The sequence below is a fragment of the Protobothrops mucrosquamatus genome, unplaced genomic scaffold, assembly GCF_001527695.2.
Source record: "Protobothrops mucrosquamatus isolate PMUCROS unplaced genomic scaffold, P.Mucros_1.0 scaffold_148, whole genome shotgun sequence".
Lineage (NCBI taxonomy): Eukaryota > Metazoa > Chordata > Lepidosauria > Squamata > Viperidae > Protobothrops > Protobothrops mucrosquamatus.
In genome coordinates, this window is record NW_015386224.1 from 473,547 (window position 1) to 496,651 (window position 23,105).

Sequence of the window (23,105 nt, forward strand, 5' to 3'; positions counted from 1 at the left end):
GAATGTAAGGTCCTAGGTTATAATCAACAAACAATTTCACCTGATCAGTTAGGTCACCTAGGCGGAGGCAGGCATTGAGTCCTTTAACTGCTCTGATTAAATGGCACAACCAACGCCCCTACAACGGCTCGTAAGGCTCCACTCCACACTACCCTGAAGGCAGCCATCCTCAGTCCCCCAAACAAAAGCCAGTAAACAACAAAGAAAGTCCAAAGAAAAGGTAGAAGCTCACAGGGAAAGGTCCAGAGTCTAGGTACGAAGGGCAAGGCAAGTTCACAAGGCCAAAGGCAAATCCACAAGGCAAAGCAAGTCCATGAGGCTAAAGGCAGGTCCACAAGGCAAAGGCAAGGCAAAGGCAGGAGCACGAGTCAAAGCCAGGGGGAGTGTAAACCAAAGCAAACAGTTGTTCCTGACAAAGACAAATTTCCCCCACCCCGTCTTCTTCTTAAGACAACCTACGCCAAGTGTTCCTTGTGAGGAGCGGGGCAACCTTCTCCCGAGTAGCCTCGCAGCCCTCCTTTGAGCTTGCCTCCACTGTACTCTCCGTGTCCTTGGATTGAGTAGGGGAGGCAGCTGTTCCCCATCAGAGGGGATCTGCTGCCTATCAGCACCACTGTCTGTCTGCAGCCAATCCTCCCCTGTGTCTGTAAGGGCAGGCAGCTCTTCCTCCAGTCGACCACCTCCCCCAATGTCTGAGAGGCCTGGGGCAGCATTGCCTCAGCCCCTGGCCTCTCCAAACATTCCAAGGAAGACGTGCCATCCTTGTCGGATGGTCCCGGTTCCAACTCATCCTCTTCCTCCAAACCAGGCTCTGATGGGGCCATTATTTGTAGACACAGTTTGACTTCTACAAGTTCTCCGTTGGCCCTAGGCATTCTGATGGCTTAAGCATGTTATAAGAATTATATATACCTTTAGTGATTTCCCCAAGAAGTTCTCACCCCATTCTACAATGTGTACTCTAATTTGTATTTTAGATCATATCACAAATGGTTTATTGCCCTATGTAGTTAATTGCAGAGGGAAAATACAGGTTGTCCTCGCTTAACAATGCAAATTAGGATTGGAAATTCTGTCCTTAAGCAACACGGTTGAAGGTTAAAACCGACATGGCTGCGCTGCTTATTCACAGCAGTTCTGGCACTCCTGCTTGATGTCGTTAAGCGAGAACTTCATGGGTCATTAAGTAAGGACCTCACACGATTGTGACTTGCAACTTCCTGCCAGCTTCCCCATTGACTTTTCTTGCCAGAAGCTGATGAGAAGGATCGCAAATTGCGAACAAATGATCACGGGGACATTGCAATGGCTGTAAGTGTGAAGGCTGGTTGTAACTACACTCATTCAGTGTCATTGTAAGTTTGAATAGTTGCTGAAAGAGTGGTTGTTAAATGAGGACCACCTGTACATAGTGTGAAACATTAAGTTCTCAACATAATCTGATATACGAATACATATTTCTATAGCCTTCGCATATTATCTCACTCAGAAAGATGAGTGCAAATGTGATTATAAAATGCAGCAGTTTGATAATATATAAGGTCATCAAAGATAAAAATTAATATAATGGCAGTATTGTGATGACAAAAATTGGATGTGTACACTTAAATAATTTAGATTAGATTGTCAATCACATTAATAAAAAAGTAACAATTTAATATCATATCTTATTTGATGTAGGAAATGCAGTTATTCATGTTTTGGTATTTTGTTCATACGCTGCTGAACTTAATTCAAGATGGTAGCAAAATCTGTACTATAATTCATATTCTGTTGCTGTACAGTGCACTGCTTTGATTTTTTAATGAAAATGCATGTACTATATGAAAATAAATGGACTTTACTAATTCCTGAGGCAGTCTTATGCTTCTCATTTTCCTGTCCATTGCTCTTCCTTTCTTTGATGTTGAATATGCACTATTACGTTAACATACACATTCATCATAGTTATTTGGCAATATGTTTTGCTGAAACTAAAGTCTTGCTGCTCCAGCATCCATCTCAAGATGAGTTCCACTACTCTCTTTAGAATAATTGTATCTGGAGTGTCTGAATTAATTAATCTAAATTTTTGAATTAATCTTGAATTAATCTAAATTCTTAAAGAAGTGGATGATACAACATTTTTACTGCAAGAACAGCAAGTATGAAGGGAATGGCAGAAATGAATCCACAGAAAGTAGAATAAACTGAAAAGTTGGCAGAGAATCTGCCTCCATCAGTGTAATTATCCTACCCAAGTTTTATAGCATTTCTTCAAAAACAATAGCATCATATTTACACTAATCTACACTAGTGTGTTACTATTCCTGCATTAGATCATTCCTTCTTTAATTTATTCTACATCATTTTTATTAATACTTTCAAAAAGAGAAGATAAAAACTAGGGCAAACTAATGTAGAGTAAGAGGAAAAAAGGAAAAGAAATAAGTCAAATAGAAAGCATAAAATAAAACAAAATAAAAAAGTTAAAGAAAAATAGATACAAAAGAAAAGCAAAAAGATATGAAAAAATGGCTTCCAATATTCTTCACAGAAGTTATAAGCAAATGATATTTTCACTTGTTTCTCTAAAGTGACATTATAATACTCTCCTTACTATAATCTATCCTAAGTAATCATCAAAGCTATGACACAAGTTCATTTTTTTCATCTTTATGCAAAATGTCCATAAGAATTTTCCAGTCACCAATCAATGTAAATATTGTTTTTTCCCTAACAATATCTGTTATTTTATCTGTCATTTACACCAACCATTCCTTCATAGTCAAATTTTTCCATCTCTATATATATAATAATCTGACTTCAGTAATCATATATAGAATGGCATTATATCATTCCTACAGATTCGTGTTCCTATGAAGCAGTTCCTGTGATTATATATTTGTACAAGAGTGACCAGAGTGGTAGCCTTTTCTGCATCTGTTCACTGCCCAGTTAACATAAACAGGTGCTCAGTGTTTCCTTATAACTGTTTATGCTGCTCTCTTAAAAAGGAAATTTTCTGCAGACAAATCTTAAATGGCAGAAAGTGTAAGCACAGAGGGACTTTATGAGTCGGCAACTGCATTACATTATTATTCCATTTAATTTTTCCCTATACATTTTGCTCAAGATAACAAATATTTTGTCTAGTTCCTAGCTTTTATTAGAAAAGAATAATCACTTTCTAAACATTTACAAAGACTGACCATTAGAATATCCTTTATTGCTCTAGCCCAGGGGTGTCAAACTCAATTTCACTGAGGGCCGCATCAGCATTGCGGTTGCCCTGGGGGGTGGTGGCCAGAGTGGGTGCAGTCTACTGGAGGGGGGCGTGGATGGAGTGGGTGTGGCCTGCCGAGTGGGCGTGGCCAGTTCTACATTGTTCACGTCAAGGGTGCCTATGGGGACCTGGGCAGGAGTGGGACAGATCTGAGGGTTTCTGGCAGAACGGGGTGGGACCAGGGCAAGTGCCAAGGCAGGGTCCACCGGGGCAAGTGCCAAGATGGCCACCACAAAATTGTACATTGGCTCCCGGCTGGCTTGGGCCAGGGCCAAGGCAGTGGGGGCCGTTCCCTCACTGTTTCCAGGATGGCTTCGCGGGCCACATGAAACCACTTTGCGGGCCACATCCGGCCCCCGGGCCTTGTGTTTGACATGTCTGCTCTAGCCTGAGGTAATTTTGAGGAGAAGCGGTTGTGGAGAAAACTTCAGCAACTTCAACCATTTACTCACATAGCTATATTCCTCAACCTCAGACACTGTAAACAGATGTTTTGTGACTGCGTCAATTTATCTGGCAGCTTACTGTCTTTTTGGAAAAGACAAAGTAAGCGGGGGAGGGGGGAAGGGAATTGTGTACACTTGGCATAATTTCTGTTCTCCCCCAAATGCCTATTAGGCTGCATGTCACTCAGACCCAGCAATCTTCTCTGGCTAACACAGATTGCTCCATTCATAAGCACTTATTTCTTAGCCACCTAAATCCTAAAATCCCCTGGAGTTTAGCCAAGCCTGAATGCTCTCTGACCCACCAATATCTCAGAAGTCTCTACTTGTACGAGACATCACCGGAACCTGGAACCTTTACTGTTGTGAACATCGGATGTTCTTGCTTTGACAACATATGGAGATGCAGCCATTTTCCTTTACTTTGTTTTACTCTTAGAATTAGAGTTAGAAATAGATGATACTGGGGGGGGGGAGGAATGTGCATGGGAGTTTAGTTAGACATAACAATATTGTAACTAGTGTGAGAACCAAGGTTTTTTTGAAATAACAGATGATAAGAAATGGCGGGTTGAAGAACTGGAGGGAAAGCCTGCATTTCAAACTAATTGGAGAATGTGATTTATGACAGTTAACTAGAGGAGGGAATTGTGCTTTGATATTATGTGCTCAGAGGAGGGTAATTCAGATTTTGGCTTTGCCTATGTACTTGCCAGTGCTATGCTACTCGAATAAAGATTCTTTAAGGTAAACAATACTTCAAAGTTCTTTGAAGAGTTTCATATGTCGGAATCATGACAGTTCTCCAGGAATCAGGCTAAGCTGCAAACTCTTTTTACTTTCTCATTTTTTAAAAAAATTCTTACTAGCTACCCATTACAGATAGTCCTCAACTTACGACCACAATGGAACCCAAAATATATATTGCTAAGTGAGAAATTTGTTAAGTGAGTTTTGCCCCATTTTACGACTTTTCTTGCCACATTTATTAAGTGAATCACTTCAGTTGTTGAATTAGTAACCTGGTTGTTAAGTGAATCTGGTTTCCCCATTGACTTTGCTTGTCAGAATGTGGCAAAAGATGGTCATATGACCCCGGGACACTGCAACCATCATAAATGTGAGTCAGTTGTCAAGCATCTGAATGTTAATCACGTGACCATGGGGATGTTGCAACGATCATAAGTCTGAAATTAGGTCATAAGTCACTTTTTTCAGTACCACTGTAACTTTGAACGGTCACTAAGTGAACTGTTGTAAGTGGAGGACTACCTATATTTCAAGACCTTATCTCTTTCTATAACCAGCATCCACCTTTGAAAGTATAGGATCTTCGTCTAATTTTATTGCGTTATGAGTCAAGTTGTTCCAGCTTATACTTGCTTTTAAAATATATTTATTTTGGTCTGTAGGAACACAACTTGAATTATATGAATCAGAGGTATCCATAGATTTGGTCTCTGGATCTGAATGATTTTCAGCCCAACAAGGAAGTCAAGACTAAGAAACTTAAGTATAAACTTAAATATATGCAACCTATACGGTATAGGTTGCAAGTCTGAATTTACCTCCCCCACCCCTCGTGTTATCTTCTGGGAACTCTGAAGGGACTTGTCCAAGACATTTAGTCAAATTAATTTTTTGGCCCAGGCTCAAGCCCCTCTTATCTGACTGCTGTCTTCCTCCTGTCTTATTTCCTTTAGAGGTAGTCCTCAACTTATGACTGGTCATTTAGCAACTGTTCAAAGTTACAAATTACCTGAGAAAGAGGACTTATGACCAAGATCTGAAGTTCCAATGGGCAAGAGGCCCCAGCCTGAAGTCATATGTCCAGACTTCAAGCACTGAACAACATGGCTGCATTTACGGCCATTTGCAATGTCCTGCCATCATGTGACCACATTTTACAATGGTTTTGCAGAAAAACGGCACTTATTTCTATTTTTCAGCAAAACCATGCTGATAAGAAACAATGGGTTCATTCTTACAACCGCCACATTGGCTTACCAACTGCCGCAAAAAACATCATAAAATCGGGCTGGTCATCTAACTTACCTGTTTTACAACCATTATGATTTAGAATAGAATAGAGCTGGAAGGGACCTTGGAGGTCTTCTAGTCCAGCCCCCTGCTCGAGCAGGAGAACCTATACCATTTCAAACAAGTGATTGTCTAGTCTGTTCTTAAAAATCTCCAGTGATGGAGTGCCCACGATTTCTGGAGGCAAGCATAATGAAAATGGTTGTAACTTGAGGACTACCTGTACAGTAATGGACTTCCTCACCTCACAAGAATCACAAACACATATTTCACTGAAATATGGGAAAACCTGGGGTTTAAACTAAATTCTTTAGAAATTCTTTGTGAACTATAAAAGAAAAGTGGAATATTGTGATAATGGGGTTTAGTAAAACAAAAGAAAAATCAGTAAGGAAGAAACTTTAGCTCATAAGCTTCATTGCTTCACTATCTATATATAGTACCAGTAACCAGAATATAGAAAATAAAGAAGATGAAAATGACTTTTCAGTATAGAAAAGCAAATATTAAAAGTATTATGGAGACTTGGTGGAATGACACCCCAAAATGGAATAAAGCAGATTTGTTCAAAACACACACGCACATACACACAAAAAACAACAACAACAGAAGTAATAAAAGAAGGAAGTATACTTTACTTGCAAATGAATTAACTTCACTGTGCTAAAAATTGTGGATTAAATGAATGGAAGGATGCAGAAACACTGCTATTGTTGCTATTTACTTATTTCCAGAAAACTATGGAGAAAATGCTTCCAAAAATAAATTGTAAATCTTTGACCAAGACATGATATAGTATTGGTGGGGACTTCAATTATTCCAGCATTTGGTGGGAGACAAACATTGCCAAGCATTGTGCTTCTAGGAAATTCCTCAGTTGCCTTTCCAGTAATTTTCTCCTTTGGTGAGTGGAAAAGGGTTTAACACAGGGGTAGGCAACCTTGGCTCTTTTATGACTCGTGGACTTCAACTCCCAGAATTCCTGAGCCAGCCATGCTGAGGGGAAAGGGAGAGGTTTCCAAGCTGAGCCATGCTGGCTCAGGAATTCTGGGAGTTGAAGTCCACGAGTGATAAAAGAGCCAAGGTTGCCTACCCCTGGTTTAAGAGAATGAGATACAGTATTCTTGACCTGACACAACCCAACAGAGAAGACATAATCAAGGAAGAAGAACTAGGAGGAGCACTTGGGAACTCAATGGCCTTCCAACTCTGTCTTTACAATTCTGCATTTTTACTCATACGTTTCATCCTGTACTCATTCAGCTATCATTAGTACTTGCCACCACTCTTTCCATCTCTTAGTGTATCTAGTTGAAAGTTACCTCAGATATTTCTCACCCTAAGATTCACTCTCCCTCTCCCACAAACTTACATGTCTACTGTGCCCCCATATCTACACCAACAGCCCCATGACAAACCACAATTAGTGCACCCACAAGATTAGAAGCTTTTCCTCCACTGTGATGTAAGTCATCGTCTGTAGCAATGCCCATATGGATTCTATATGGGAAAAATAGACAAACTTTGCATAGACTGACATCAATAATCAAGCAAGAATGAAGTAATTATCAAAGCATTTGAACCTCCCAGAACACTTAAAAAGTTACAGAAAAGTAACTTAAAAGTTGCTGTTTTGGGAAAGCTGGACTTTAACAGCACCATCAAGCAAGCCGTTGTTATATACAGTGAGTTTTTAACATATTGAACATATTCAAATTGTTAACCGACAGGGTACTTGTAATATCTGGTACATATAGCATGTTTCTACATAACTAATCTCTCTTCCCTGATTTTTCCTCCACACCTTTTTCCTCTTGTTTTTTTCTTGCCCTCATCAATCTAGTCACTCTGTGTATGTGATGAAGTTAGCTGCAACTCACAAAAGCTTATACTTATTTTAATTAATTATTTGGAAAAAGTACTGCCAGATTCCTTTTTTTTTTTTTTTTGGCCACCATAGACCAAGACATCCCTCCTACGGTGGGATACCGAGGCTGAAATTTCTTGTTGCAAATCTACTGTATAAACAGGATAAGCTGCTAGTGTGGATCTCTTGACAATGTGCTATAAATTAAATTAAACATGTCAGATACACATAATTCTAACACTTCCATGAACCCAGACAATATATACAACCACCCTACTCTCAGATTACAAAACTGCTCAATTTATCTAAAAATATATTTTTTTTTCTATTAGCTCATGAAATTCCCATGACCCATATAAGTCTTATATTTGCTGGTAACAAACAACAACAAGCAGAGCATTTTAATTAAATTTTTCCAAGAATGAAACAGGCTCCAAACTGACTGCCAAAAGTGTATTTATGGAAAGGAACTGCAGTGGCATCTCAATGATTTTAAAGTAAAAAGTCACAACCAATCATAAACGAAATTATTAACCTTCAGCTAATAATGGAGGCATATTAAGGCTGAATTTCACAAGTAATTTGAGGATATTTAGGTCTGCGAGGGACATAGACATTTGCAATCTGAATTAAATTAAAAATGGAACGCTAAGAATTTCCTTGGGTTGGTCTTGACACCTAATGAACATATTCATGTACATTTCTTAGCAGCAACATAGCCACAGTTTGTTACTACTTCTTTATATATATATATTTTTTTCCAGCTTCCCTATCTAACTTACAATCTTAAAATTTCCTGGTGGTCTTCTATTTAAATAGGACTCTGTTCAGCTTTATTGAGATTAGGAAGAAGAAGCTAGGTGAGCCCTTTAATTTATGAATTAGAGAGGAACACAGGTGACATGACTGAACTGCCTACTCTAAGCAACGAAAATTATAGTTCTATTTCATTTAGAGATATTTTTAGAAGCATGCTTCAAAGTGAAGAATAGTTGTCTTTGTGCTAGGCAGCATGATTCCTTCAATTGAGCGTGGGACCACCTTAAAGCAGATTTGGGAAGGAGAGGAGAAAGCAAAGTAAAAAGAAGCCACAGTGTGCAAACAGATGTCTACTTGCATGACCCACAATAGAACAGGGGTCCCCAACCCCAGGCCGCAGCCTGTTCGAAACCAGGCTGTGGGAGAAGTAAGCAAGTGCGTGCGTGTGAAGCTCCACTCACATGAGAGGAGGGCACATGTGCTCATGCGCAAAGCTCCACTCCCACAAGCGCAACTGCCTGGTGCTTGTGTGAGGGGAGCTTCGCAGGCCAGTGCAAGCTTGCGTCCGAAGCTCCATTCGCATGACAAATGGAGCTGTGCACGCACATGTGCCTACCACTCATACACACACACACTGCGCCGGGCTGGGCTGGGCTGGGCCACCAAGCTGGAAAGGTTGGGAACCGATGCAATAGAGCACAGAAATTTTGGTTTAATTAATTTGGGAATATCAGGTGAGCGGTGTGGTGGCCTAGAGGTAGAGCTCTCGCCTCACAATGAGGAGGCTATGAGTTTGATCCTAGGTAGTGGCATAGGCGTCAGGGAAGCATCAGGGAGGTCATCCAGCCAGTAAACACTCAGCTCCATTCAGTTGTCCCAACTCCCCTCCAATGCAAGGGACTGCAAAGTCTTTAAAAGAAAAAAAAATCTGGAATATCAAATAAGGTCCTTTAATTTTGGGGGGTGCATTTCTATTCCACTCAGTTAGGAAGCTCCACTGAACTCAATTAAACCTACTTTGGAGTAGACCTCTACAGAAGCAATTTTTGACAGTAGACAATTGAATTGGATTTACTAAAGCTGCTTTAAATTTAACTGTACTGTTTTTGTTCTTAATGTTTGGAACTTGCATTTTTAATTATTTAAGCTGACTTAAAATGCCATATAGATAGAAAGTCAGGAGATAAATTAATAATGAATAATTAAAACAAAATATCAAGCGAAGTGGTGATCCTGAGAAATACAAATAATCATAACTATTATTATGATTATGATAACTATTTTATATTATACTGTAACAACTGTTTCATAAAAATTGAAGTAGTTTGCTGATATAAACTTTAAATGAATTTTCTTCAGCATACAGTTCAACATTTCAAATACTTGTTCAGTTCTCAGTTTCAAACATACCAATTTTTTAAATAACAAATAAATGATATTAAGAAAATGAGTCTCACACTGGCTGCTATACATGTTGCAAAACAGATATTAAGATTACTTAAAACTTGATTTTGTTGTATTTTATCTGTTTTACTGTGTTTACTACTTTGTTGATTTTTTTTTTAAATTCTCCAAGACAACCAAGGGAATGTTGGTTTAATGAGAACATTTAGTAAGAACTTTGTAATTTGGTTTGCTGATGATGAATCAAGCCCAGAATTTCTGTTGCTAAGCAAGACAGTTGTTAACTGACTTTTGCCCCATTTTACAGCCTTTTTGCCACAGTTGTTAAGGGAATCATGTGATCGTTCCCCCATTCACTTTGCTTGTTGGAAGCTGTCTGGGAAGGTTACAAATGGGTGATCACATGACCCTGGAACCGTGCAACTGTCATAAAAACTGGCCAGCACCTAAATTTTAACCACGTGACTGTGGGGTTGCTGCAGCAGTTGTGAGTGTGAAAAACAGTCCTAAGTCACTTTTTCCAGTGCTGTTGTAACTTAGAACTAAACAAATGGTTTACTCTCTTCGAACTAATCAATTTGGTTTACTGTCTGGTTCAGTGGTGGCGAACCTATGGCATGCGTGCCAGAGGCGGCACTCGGAGCCCTCTCTGTGGGCACACGTGCCATTGCCCAAGCCTTGCCTCCCCCCGTGACCCCCTCCTCACCAGCAGCCCCCCTGGAGGAGAGTTGCCCCCAAGCGTGGCCCACACGGAGCAGCACAGCCAAGGACATGGCAGCCAGACAGCGTAGACAAGATTCTGCCCTCACGCCCCATCACACACAGTTGATGCTGCGGGGCGCGGGCAGAGGGTGTGGCCACCATGGCACTGCTGGGCTGCCTGGGAGATCTGTGGCGGGCCCTGGAGGTGGTGAGTGGCTCTGCGGGCAGGCGGGGTGGGGGCGGGGCAGGGAGTGGAGCGAGGGCAGGGCCAGTTTTTGGGCACTCGGTCTCTAAAAGGTTCACCATCACTGGTCTAGTTAATCCATATAGAATTGAGACCTACTATTCTGGCTAATCATTGGAGATGTGAATTTAATACTGCCCATAACATGCAATTTTTTTCCGTCAAGACTACTATTACTACTATTTCCCTGCAATGAAATAAATATAGAAAGACCGAGATGTTAAAAGTACTGTAACGTTCATATTCTTTCTACTAAAGCCACTTTCTTCATAGTGTGGACGTATTATCTCTATATCAGGAACTAGTCCTACATATATTATTGCTAAGGAGGAACCTTGATACCCCTTTATGCACAGAGCCCCATCACCACCCTCATCCAACTCAAGAAATATTCATTACTACAATTTCCTTGGACAGGTGCTTCACGAGCGTTAACGGTACTGCCTTGCTTTAGAATGGAAGGGTAGATTCTTATTGGGAATGCCTGTTAGTATTACAACACATTTCCAAAAATACAAGTCTGACTGAAATACGATGTTGCACACCAGGCCTTCAACCTTGTCCCAATAAAAAAAGCATGTGATTCCCAGGAAAACCAACATGACAAGTCACTTTATATCCAAGTACAAAAAACCCCAATCCTGGAACAGCACTATTTTAGCAAAAGATAGAGCATCTTGTTTACATGGCACATTTGCTTAAAAATCAGGAAGTGAAAACGATTTGACTCATTAACATATTGTTTTCTATGTTTACGGTTTAATACATGCTCACTATATTAACTTTATTTGAGGCTTAATTAATTTATTCTATCAAAAGTATTTGGCTACCCAATTGTAAAATGGTTTTCTGATTTTTGTTAATAGTAGAGTCTTCCAGTATTATATGCTTTGACAATTGAAGGAAACAAACATCACAGAATTCAGAAACACCAAAAGCAAAGAGCTGGGGCTATAACTTCCAGTTCAAAATGTAAATGTAATGCTCAGGGCCTTACCTCTTTTTCTATTTTAAGCAGCTTCTTCACAGCCACCTCCTTGTCCTGAGATAGCCATCTGGCTCGATATACACTCCCAAAACTTCCGCCACCACAGTTTTCAAAGAACTGCAGGTCATCGAATTTAATTTGCACAAATGAAGCACCGAGAGACAACATCTCATAATGACAATATATACCACCAACGAATCTGTTTAAGAAAAAGATGGCAAAAAAATAATAATATATAAATCAGTTAGATTTCTGATATCACGAGTCACTGAATTCTTAACTTTCCTTTACACAATAATGCAAATCAGTTCTTATTGACACAAAAAGCTGTGACACTCACTTCGCATACCTTCAGTCCAAAGTCCGGAAACTGCTTTTTTGTAAAGGAGCAACTAGAACGTAGAGCACATTTCCTCCTATGTTCAGATCCTAGAGAATTACTGGAAAAGGTTCTTACCGTATGCGTGTGCCTGCACATATCGAAAGAGAGACCAGTTCCCTTACAGTGACACACGCTGTCAAAAGGAAAGGATATTTGCAACTGTCAGCTTGCCTAGGAGTTTTGGAATCTAGGCTATGCCATGAATCTTTGTTGAATCACTTGAAGAAATATACACAGCCTAAGTCCCTGAACAATCTGGCACAACACTCATCTTTTCCAGACCCAGAACCCTGTCTGCAAATCTTTGCTTAACAATAAAAACTTGATTTGGAGTTTTAAGCGTATCTGGCCAAAATATACTTTTTTCCTTCATTCATGGCTTAATTGTACTTCCAGAAAAAAGGGAGCAATGATTTATTTAGTGTACAGTCTCTCTCTCTCTCTCTCTCTCTCTCTCTCTCTCTCTCTCTCTCTCTCTCTCTCTGTCTGTCTCTCTCTCTCTCTCTCTCTCTCTCTCTCTGTGTGTGTGTGTGTGTGTGTACCCCTGAGTTTTGTTTTATACTTAAACTGGATCATATCGCCTTGTTCACCAATAGGACTTAATTATTCATTAAAATCATAAATTACAAGATCAGCTCCCCCCCCCTTTAAAAAAAAAACCACCAAATAATAATTCTGACATAGTTTGGGACTGGATCACTGAGTAAATGTGATCGTTCCTCAAAATAAGATTTAAAAACCGGTTCACCATATGCATTACATTAATATAAATAATAAAGTAACTTAGATCGTTTTCTAAATGTATTTCTGCACAGTTGTGCACAGAACGGAGTGCTGTTTTCAAGCAGAACCAAAAAGGACACTATGCCCAATGAATTTAAGGAGAAAATTCTCACCAGCCAGGATGAAGATGGTTACAATAAATAATGCAAAGGTTTGGAGAATGACATACCTGGGTCAGTCCTAATAATACATCTGGGTTTTTAATTCTGGAGGACAAGGACCCATTGCAGAAATTATATGAGATGGTGATAGGTAATTCTAAATATGGAATTGGTAACCCGAAGACATGCATCAAGCCAACTTTTTTTTTTTTTATCCCATCTAAAACCTAGTGTTCTGCCAAGAATTTGTAAATTATTTGTAGCTTCTATGAAATGCATGGTATACTTGAGGGGTGCCTTCCATGGCTTTTTTTTATTAAGGTTTATTAATGATTGCTTTACGTTGCCTTGTAATTTTTATAAATGGTGCAAGTGGCATTTATCCATAAGCAAATACATAAATATTGTATCCCTCGTTCTCCTGCTGTCTTAATAGAGGCTACGATGCTTTGAAGCAATCCATAGTGGGCTGGATCTACAAATGTCTTGCTTAAGTAGAAAAGCACATTGATAAGATTGTTCTGGCAAATTCTCTTTAATTCTTTGTTGCCTGATCCCACCCAATTCACTTGCAAACATACCCTGTGAAATCCCTCAGTTCCCTCATTTTTGGGAAACCACCAAGAGCTGTGGTAGAGGAAAGAGGCAGGAGCAGATAATCAAATTAAGTTCTATGCACCTTTGTTTGGCCTTATCTAATATATTAATGCAGAACTAACTGCTCTACTGGAAAAAAAAAGAGAGCTAATTCCACATTCATTCACAAAATGAAAAGTAACATCATTTGTAAGGCTCTGTAACACATTTTGTTGCACTTATTCATACCCCTTGGCTCATTTTGTCATATGAATATTTAAGCCAGTATAATTTGTCCGGGGGGGAGGGCGCAATTAGGCCCTCAGGATCCAACCAGAAAAATTCCAGTATGGAAAAGAGATTCTTGTAAACAAAATTTGTCTTTGTGGCATAATTCAAGAGATAGTAAAGTCATAGTTTCTCTTTCAGATCTAAAGATAAATCATTAAACCACATTTAATTTAAATAGAGAAACAGACAATATTCCCTCCGTCTCTTCCTATATTTGCTTTCAAAGAAACTTGGCATGCAGTAAAGGAGTTATGATTTACTTCCTTCTTTCCTCCAATGATTAATTTGCTCCATGTAAAGTAGCACTACTGCTACTATGTTAGTGTGTGCCTAATATATACTGTATCAAAATGTTTACAGTTAGTTATGTATTACTAACTCCTCCCCCCAGTTAATTTAGGGCTTTAATTATGCTTGGTTATCAATCTTACACAACTAGCAAAACAATGATCTTCTTAGATCTTTTTTGGATCCTCTCTGATTGGGTACAAAAGTTCCATTAAAACACGATCATCTTCCATTTTTGGTGATCCTCCCATTACCTCAGAGTTCTTCAGTTTCTGGAACCTGGAGATTTTCAGCAGCCAAACTGCCTAAATTCAGAGTATCTATTTTAATGACTGCCAAAAATAAGGGAGCAGAGTACAAAATCATGAGAACTGAGACTGGAATACTCCAGCCTTCTATTACAGGTAGTCCTCAATTTACGACCACAATTCAGCCCAAAATTTATGATGTTAAGTTAGGCATTTGTTAAGTGAGTTTTGCCCCATTTTAGGACCTTTCTGGGCACAATTGTTAAGTGAATGATTGCAATTCTTAAGTTAGTAACATGGTTGTTAAGTGAATCTGGCTTCCCCATTGACTTTGCTTGTCAGAAGGTCGCAAAAGCTGTTCACATGACCCCAGACACTGCAACGGTCATAAATATGAACCAGTTGCCAAGCATCCAAATTTTGATCCCATGACCACAGGGATGCGGCAGCGGTCGTAAGCGTGAAAAATGGTCATAAGTCAATTTTTTCAGGGTCATTGTAACTTTGAACGGTCACTAAATGAAGTGTTGTAAGTCGAGAACTACCTGTATTAGTGAGTTCATGAAGATGGGGTCTCTTTAAAGCTATTTAATTTCTTTTTCCCATGCTTTTTACAAGGCTGTCTAAGAACATGCTTCTCTGAATGGCCTATAACAACCGTTCACGTTTGCTGATTATTTTTATCTACAAATGCTCTTGCTTGTAAGGGAACTATATACTTCCCTTCTCTTTCAGTCTCAACATCATGTCTCATAAGGCAACTGGACTTTGGTTTTCCTTGAAGACATTTTGCTTCTCATCCAAGAAGCTTCTTCAGTTCAGGTTCTTGCATAAGAAGCAAAAAGTCTTCAAGAAAAACCAAAGTCCAGGTGCCTTTTGAAAAAACACCTTTGAGGCAACCATGCCCTGGATGACTGAGAATCTCCACAGACATCATGTCTCTTAGCTTAGTCAGGGCTAGGCAACCTTGGCTCTTTTATGACTCGTGGACTTCAACTCCCAGAATTCCTGAGCCAGCATGGGAGTTGAAGTCCACGAGTCATAAAAGAGCCAAGGTTGCCTACCCCTGGCTTAGCTCCTCCATTCTGTCACTTCAAATAGTTGTTAAAAGAATAGTCATAGGTCAAGGATTACCTATATGCAGATGAGAAAGAGGTAAGGATAAATTGGAATGATTGACTGATTAGACTTAATCTCTGCTCTTCCCCAAAATATCAAAATACACCCAGCACAGTGTCTTTCAACTTTCTTTTAACAGTCCTATAGAGTAGGTCAAACTGGGAGTTGACTGACCAAAAGTTACTGAGTTTCTAGAGCTAAAGGCAAATTTGAACCTGGATCTCCAATCCTTTTTTCCAATATCTTTATAACTACAGAAACTTAGCTATAACTGGAAAAAATTACTCTTTCCTTCTTCGGGGTTCTCTAACACTGGACCTTTCTGCCCATTAGAAAAAAACCTAAACTTTCTCCAGGTGGCTATAACAAAAAGTGGCTGCAACTTTTAACTTTTACTTTCTTATTTCCTTGCTGCTTATATAGTGGGGAAGAAAAAAAACCCAAACTGATTCAACATTCTGAATCACTCACTTGTATTGGATTAGCTCCCAAGAAGGCAATTCTTATAAGCAGAGACATACAGTAAATGATTTAAAACATAATTTACCTAAATCAACAGGCATCCTGGATGGAGGTCATGCAATCTATAACTCAAGCAGTTTGAAATGAAACTGCTAGAGCCTGGCAACTACATTGCATTAGTGGTAACAATCTACAAAATATTGTAACTACATTATCATCCATTAGCAAATCTTTTCAAGATCCAGAATATAAATTATATGTAAATGCATAGGTGGTACCGTAAGTAGGTAAGTAGAGATAGATAGATAGATAGATAGATAGATAGATAGATAGATAGATAGATAGATAGATAGATAGATAGATAGATAGATAGATAGTATCTATCTATATCCTAATCTAACTGTATGCAACAATCTTACTATTTAAATTCTGTATACGTGTTGATGTATATATAAATTATAATGTATAGGGTACATTACAATGTGTTCTAATTAGAAACACTAAGATTTGATACATAAGTTCCTTTCAACAAAAGTTCTTTCCAGTTTGATTTTCAAGACGACATAGAAATATTCGCAAGAATTTCTCTCATCCTTTCCTAAGAACTGAATATTTAAGTTTCATTAGATATAAACTGCTGCTTCAAGGGAACGAGAGAAGTAATTCCTCCACCCCCTGGTCATACCATTTGCAGAAACACCATCAGGAGCTCCTAGATACTATTGTAGGATAGCCATGGGGAAGGTTAGGATGATTGGCTTTGTTGTGTGCAAGCATATTAGTAACACATGATGTGCATGTGAAGGAATCATTTGGTCATTATCCATCAAACAGAGACAATTCTAAAGTAACACTCACCTTATGAAAAGGAAGCACTTTGTTTTCATAAGGTGAAAGTTACTTTAGAAATAGATCTGTAAGACAGACTGAACTTCGGTTTTGATCTAAATAAGTTAATGTGCCTTGAGAGTTTACCAAAAGAAAGAAAAACCCAACAACAAAAAAAGAAGCGACTTATATTCTGTAGATTTGTTGAGGTTGGAAATGGAGTTCTTCACTGGCTGGCAATTATTTTTATAGCTTCGAAAGTATCGTCTTCGACACCAAGGAGAACAAAATCTAAGAGACACTTTGTTGTATTTTGTAGTTCTGTCTATTGTGGCTTGTGCTTTGGATATCTACCTTTTTAACAGCAGTGTGTTCAGTTCAATATAGTTAAATAGATACTCGCTGAGTTCCTGTTATTTGGCGGCTTGCCTTTTTGCTCATCATTAGCAACAGACTTTGCTTGTTCCAAAGTGAGTATTAAGGCAACTTAAGAAAAAGAAATAGCCTTTTGCACATGACTGCCAGGTGTGCCAAAGAAGCCTATGGGTTTCTTTTTCTTCCTCCTGTAGAAAAATTACAATTTAATTCCTGGCTCTATAGATTTGCATGGATGGGCCTCGATTAGATTAAATCCTTTAGAAAGCAATAATTGCCATTAGATAAGCTATTTAGGGAAGCTAATACTAAGGGGACTGGTTCTCTCTTCACTTTAACATTATGCACGTGCTACAAACAGCTTAAAGTTTGCTCATAAGAAAGGGTTTTTAGAAATTTGTTTGATTAGGAGGGAACAATTCTTTTATAAAAGACCGGAAGCCCTTTATGGGCTTGTGCTGAAAATGGATAAAAATAAAATATTGTTATCTGGATGTATCAATTAATATGGGTAGGATATGGACAGAAAGGAACCGTGTTTTGTAATTTTGAAGGGGGAAATGTTTTCAAGTATGTCTATAACAGCTATGAAGAACATTGGAAATTTCTTGTTTTCTTTTTCTTTCTCTATATGCTCGTTATTATTTTTGCCACCTTTTTAAAGCTTTCTTTCTCACTGTTAGGGTTTATCTTTTAACTTTGTAAAAAAAATTATATCTTAAAAAAGGACTGTTAGCTAGCTAACTTTGAGGACTTTAATTAATTACTTAAGAAACGTATGGTCCTAAGCCAAAAAACATTTGAGTGTTTGTTTGCAAATCTGGGCTTCTAACTTGAAGATGTATGCCTTTTTTTTTCTCTCCCAATAAAAGTTAAGGATTCAAGAATCTCCCATACATTGATCTTAATTCCTATCCAAAGGAGCATTTCTTCCCAATCCTCTTCTTTTGTTCTATTAAAACAGTCATTCAAAAAAACACAAGGTTTATTCTGAGGCTGATAAAATCATTCTCCCATGAACAATAATTGTTTCTTGCTTTTATCAGTGTTGTGTGGGTTTTTTTAGTTTAATAAACCGTAAGCTGTCTAGAATCATAAGAACAGGCAGCATACAAAGGAATGTACATAAAAATCTCATCCATTTTTTAACAGACGTATTGATTCCAACATGTTTTAAAACTAGATTGATGCTTTTAAAAATGGCTTCAAGATACGAGCAAAACTCAATGTCACTTTTAAATACTAATAACTCCAACACTGATTGTTTAATGAAGGATTCCAGCAAATCATCTTTGCTCTTTTTCTGAGAAAAGAGAGGTTAGAAATCAACCAATCATAAATGAATGTCCATCACTGAGAACTTCAGCCTATCCCTCCTACATTTTAAGTTATCCTAAGCACTTGCTTACTTTTTGTTATGCTGCTCAAATCTTAGACTGTACAGAATTTGCCATTTGTCATGTATTATCAGTGATTTTAGTCATTCAAAATTCAATATTTTCAGATTCAGTGTGACGCAAACTGAGCCTTAATTCCTTCTAGTATGAAAAGCTTGTTCTTAAGAGTTTTTATTGCTTAAAACAGGTAAAAAAAGATTTAGCCTAAAATGAGCAAAGCATCTGTTTTCAAAAATTGCACAAGTCATGTAACTATACAGAGCAGCAAACCCACACACCTATAACATAATATTGTTATTTGTAGCTTTTAGCCACTAAATTCGCAACATATCCTAGAACTAAATCATTCTTCGCTATCTCTCTTTCAACTTGGAATTTAAAATAAATAAAAATAAAACTGGAAGAGATAAAATAGCTTTCAGCACTTCTATGGAAAGGCAGCAGGACAATGTATTGCCAATAAAGCAAGCACTACATTTGTACTAGCTTAAAACACAGCAGGATGTGCCAAGTTTCCTTATTTGGGAAAAAAATACAGTTCTATGGCTTTCAAGGACTTTGACCAACCATTTTTAGAGTGGCAACTATGTATACATATTGCACTTGGCTTCTAAATCATCCTCTTTCAAATAACCTGAAACCAAATGAATGCAGATGTCAGCATTAGTATTATAGTAGCGCCATATTTTCTCTTCTTTTCCTCCAGTCTCTTCAGTAGTTGCTGAACAATAGAAAGAATCAAATAAAGTTTTCCCTTCCCTAAGTCTATGCCAGAAAACTCCACCAATTTTCTTCACAGAGGTGCCCAGGACAAGAATTAGCAGCTCCAACTCTTAAAAGAGAGAGATGGGAGACAAAAAAAAATTCCCTTTTAATTTCCCAACTTACTGTAAATCTAGAATCTAAAACCAACCCACTATGAGTCACCTAAGACACCCTATCATGTGGAGTCCTAATCAAGAGAAATAATCTCTCCAACTGGAAACTGGTTAGGGAATTCTTTACTTTGATGTTTTGCTTTACAAAGACCTAAATTTCACAGAACAGGGTTTCAGCAATGAAAACTGGTTTTGCGATAAAGCAATGCACCATGATCCACCTCTGACTCACTCCCATAAATAAGAGGTAAAACTCTAAGTCCGTAGAAAGTATAAATCGGTGACTTAATCGAATGTTTTCGAGGACTTTCGGAAGTCTCTTCCTTCTCTCTCTTAGAAAACCGTGATGTATACCTAAGTCCTTATGAGAGCAGATCGTAGACACTGTAGGTCTTCCGTGTTTGTTCGTGACACCGCATCTTCTATGAACCTCTTTTTTTTTTTCCTACATAAGGTGAATGTAATTGCTATCATGCTTTTGTGGTTATACCCAGCGTGCAATTCCTCTATGGAGAGGAATTTGGCTTTAGAAAGGAGAAACCTCTATTTCAGACCACGTTTTCAAGTGATGTGTTGCAATCCCTACTCTGCCTTTTATTTACAGTAGAGGCAGGGTTAGAGTATGGATAGGATACTTAACTTTTGGAGAAAATTGAATTTTGCACCCCTTTTATGTTGAAGATCTCTTTGATTTATGCTGGAAGCTGAATATGCAACAACAACAAAAAAATACTGCAGAAGCTTGCTCCCCAAAGGCTGATAGGAATGGTTTATGATCAGGCAAGGGAAATTCTAGTCAAGAAGAGGCATAATAGACAATGATATTCAGGAAGAGGAAGGAAGAAGCTCTGCTTGTACAGTAGCTGGATATGATCTCATAATCCCTGGATCTGTCATCAGTTTATTCTTCCAAAGTACTGCAGCATATCCAGCCCTGCACATTTGGACAATCTCCCTAAAGCAGGGGTAGGCAACCTCGGCTCTTTTATGACTCATGGACTTCAACTCCCAGAATTCCTGAGTCAGCCATGCTGACTCAGGAATTCTGGGAGTTGAAGTCCATGAGTTATAAAAGAGCCGAGGTTGTCTACCCCTGCCCTAAAGCAATGCTCAAAAGTTTTAAAGGCACTCTGTTAATACAGGTAGTCCTCGACTTACAATTCATTTAGTTACCGTTTGAAGTTACAACGGTACTGAAAAACGTGACATATGATTGTTTTCACACTTACGACCATTGCAGCATCCCCGTGGTCACATGATTTACAGTCAGAGGCTTGGCAACTGACTCCTATTTATGACAGTTGCAGCGTCCCGGGGTCATGTGATCACCTTTTGCGACCTTCTGACAAGCAAAGTCAATGGGGAAGCCAGATTCACTTAACAACCGGGTTACTAACTTAACGACTGCAGTGATTCACTTAACAACTGTGGCAAGGAAGGTTGTAAAATGGGGCAAAGCTCACTTAACAAATGTCTCACTTAGCAACAGAAATGTTGGGCTCATTTATTTTTTTTTTTAAAAAAAAGAAATGTTGGGCTCAGATGTGGTCGTAAGTTGAGGACTACTTGTACGGAGCAATCAGACCATATTTTTCCACACTGTCTCTTGAGAAATCTGTAATGCTATGATAGCCTCCTTAACACCAAAGTTTCTAGATCTGCCATGTGATTTTTATGCAATCACTTGACAAGAGCAAAAGGCTGCTGGGAAGCCTGCCAGGCCCAGCGTTGTACGGAGGAGAAAGTGCAGGAAGGAAGAGGAAATCAGAGGTTTTCTCTTTTGTCACTGCATATTACTGCATTTTACATGGTTGCTACATAATATAAAAAAGTTAATCCCCAGAGGTGTTGCTATATCTGCTGTATTTAATGCTGCCATGTGCAGAAGTCTCTTTTCTTTGATTCAAGTTATTTGTAATAAACTGCCAGTAGTTTGTATTGGGGGAATTGGTGGAAGACCAGATAATCTCCAACAGTCTTAGAATAACCTCTGTATGGCCTTGCATATTAATTGTTATCGGAATACTAGACTTTGACCATAGAGATTGTAGTAAGTTCACCGTGTGATGTTAAGAAATTCACTATTACTCTCCCTAATCTACTTTATTGGATAGGCATTGGAAAAAAAGAGTTATGGCATTTTGGCCTCCCTCTTTCAAAGAAAGAAAAAGTAGAAAGGCACTAAAACAGAAAATTAACACATGTAGTATCATCCAACTGCACTATTTATAGCACCCCTATGCTTGGCTGCACCCAGTTCCAGTCAAGTTTGATTTGGGATGACTTTAGGAATGTGGACATGTTGTTTTCTTGAGAGCAATATGGAAAACATGTGTTACTGTCTTCATCAGGGATGTTTTTTTGATTTTCTAGTTTAAATCTACAACTCTGTCTCCAACCCAAGTACTAAATAGGCTCGCCTTGTTTAGCTTCTACATGAACATCCAGCCCCAAAGTGAACATTGAAGAAATATTACAAGCACTTGCATTTCAAGATAACTGTATGGTCTATCCTGTAACTCAAAGATAAAGAACAGACATATAGGCCAATATTTATCGTTAACCTCATAAAACGATATTGTCCTCTAAAAACATTACCCATAATTAAAACGGTTCATGCTTTTTAATGAACTACTCCAAAGTACAATTACATTGATTATGCATTTCAATATAAGGTCACAATGACACCATTCAGTATGTTCCTTATTGCAACCTTTTTACACGAGCTCTAAAAATAGATAAATAGATAAATTCCTAGTCAATATGACTATGTCAGGAAATGCCATTTATCCTATACAGAGCCATCACATTGCACAAGGCTGATATAAACTGTGATCCAGAAACAAGGCATTTAAAGTCACACTGGCACAAATAGCCTAGCTCCCCTACACTTCTTAAGGGCAGCAGCAGCAGCAAGCAGCCCTTTTAATTTTCCACATCAAAGCATGGTTCTCTTCGTTGGAATGTTTGCATTTTAATGTTACAACTTTCTGGGCCAGTGTCACTAGTCCTCATGCCACAGCTTAAACTCAACCAACCTTACTTCTGAGTAAGCACATCAAACATCTGACTGTCAGATTTATGCTACTCCCCCCAGTTATTCTAAAGACATTCCAAAATGTTGCATAAGAGCACATGACATCGTTTTACAACGTTCAAAAAAGGAGAGGGGGGAAAAATTAAGAAAGCACTGGATTTTTTTTCCCTTCAAAGCAAAAGTTTTGTTAACTTAGTTTTTTTTTATTTTAAACTTGGCTGGATTTCCCAGGGGGAAAGGGGGGGGGAGTGATAAAACAGTAGCACTTCAAAGGACGTCCAGTGAAACTGTCAGGATAGGAAATGCCTAAACCACAGGATATGACAGATGCACTTAGTCACCCTGAGGTTCACTACAATGGTGAGGTTACTCAAGTATACCTTATGCCCAATTTTGCAAAACAAATCAGCAGCGCATTATGGCTGACTGTTATGTTTGGGGAGACAGCGAGGGAGGGACGGACGGAAGGTGGTAATGTGCAAAAAGTGCGTTGAAAGCAAGAGAGAAAATTATTCTTTCAACGCTGAAAAAAACCCAACTTATATCAAATGCACCGAACGACCCAAGGGTCCGAGAATGCAACGTCCCCGTTTCCAGGAGCTCCACGCAGCTTTCTTTCCCATCG

The 23,105-nt window shown here is 38.6% G+C and overlaps 1 protein-coding gene across 2 annotated transcripts in view; it reads right to left on the reverse strand.

Annotated features, from left to right (window-relative positions):
* MAP3K20 (mitogen-activated protein kinase kinase kinase 20) overlaps positions 1 to 23,105 on the reverse strand; it is a 113,305-nt gene that overhangs the window by 89,824 nt on the left and 376 nt on the right. Inside the window, exons 2-4 of one of the 2 annotated variants that reach the window (XM_015819305.1) lie at positions 11,725 to 11,914; positions 10,546 to 10,585; positions 2,563 to 2,591 (exon numbers count right to left, since the gene is read on the reverse strand). In XM_015819305.1, coding sequence (XP_015674791.1) covers positions 2,563 to 2,591; positions 10,546 to 10,585; positions 11,725 to 11,883 — 228 coding nt within the window. In that variant the 5' untranslated portion in view covers positions 11,884 to 11,914. Of the gene's footprint in view, positions 1 to 2,562; positions 2,592 to 10,545; positions 10,586 to 11,724; positions 11,915 to 23,105 lie in introns of those variants that run through there. The other variant, XM_015819311.1, reaches the window with a different exon arrangement.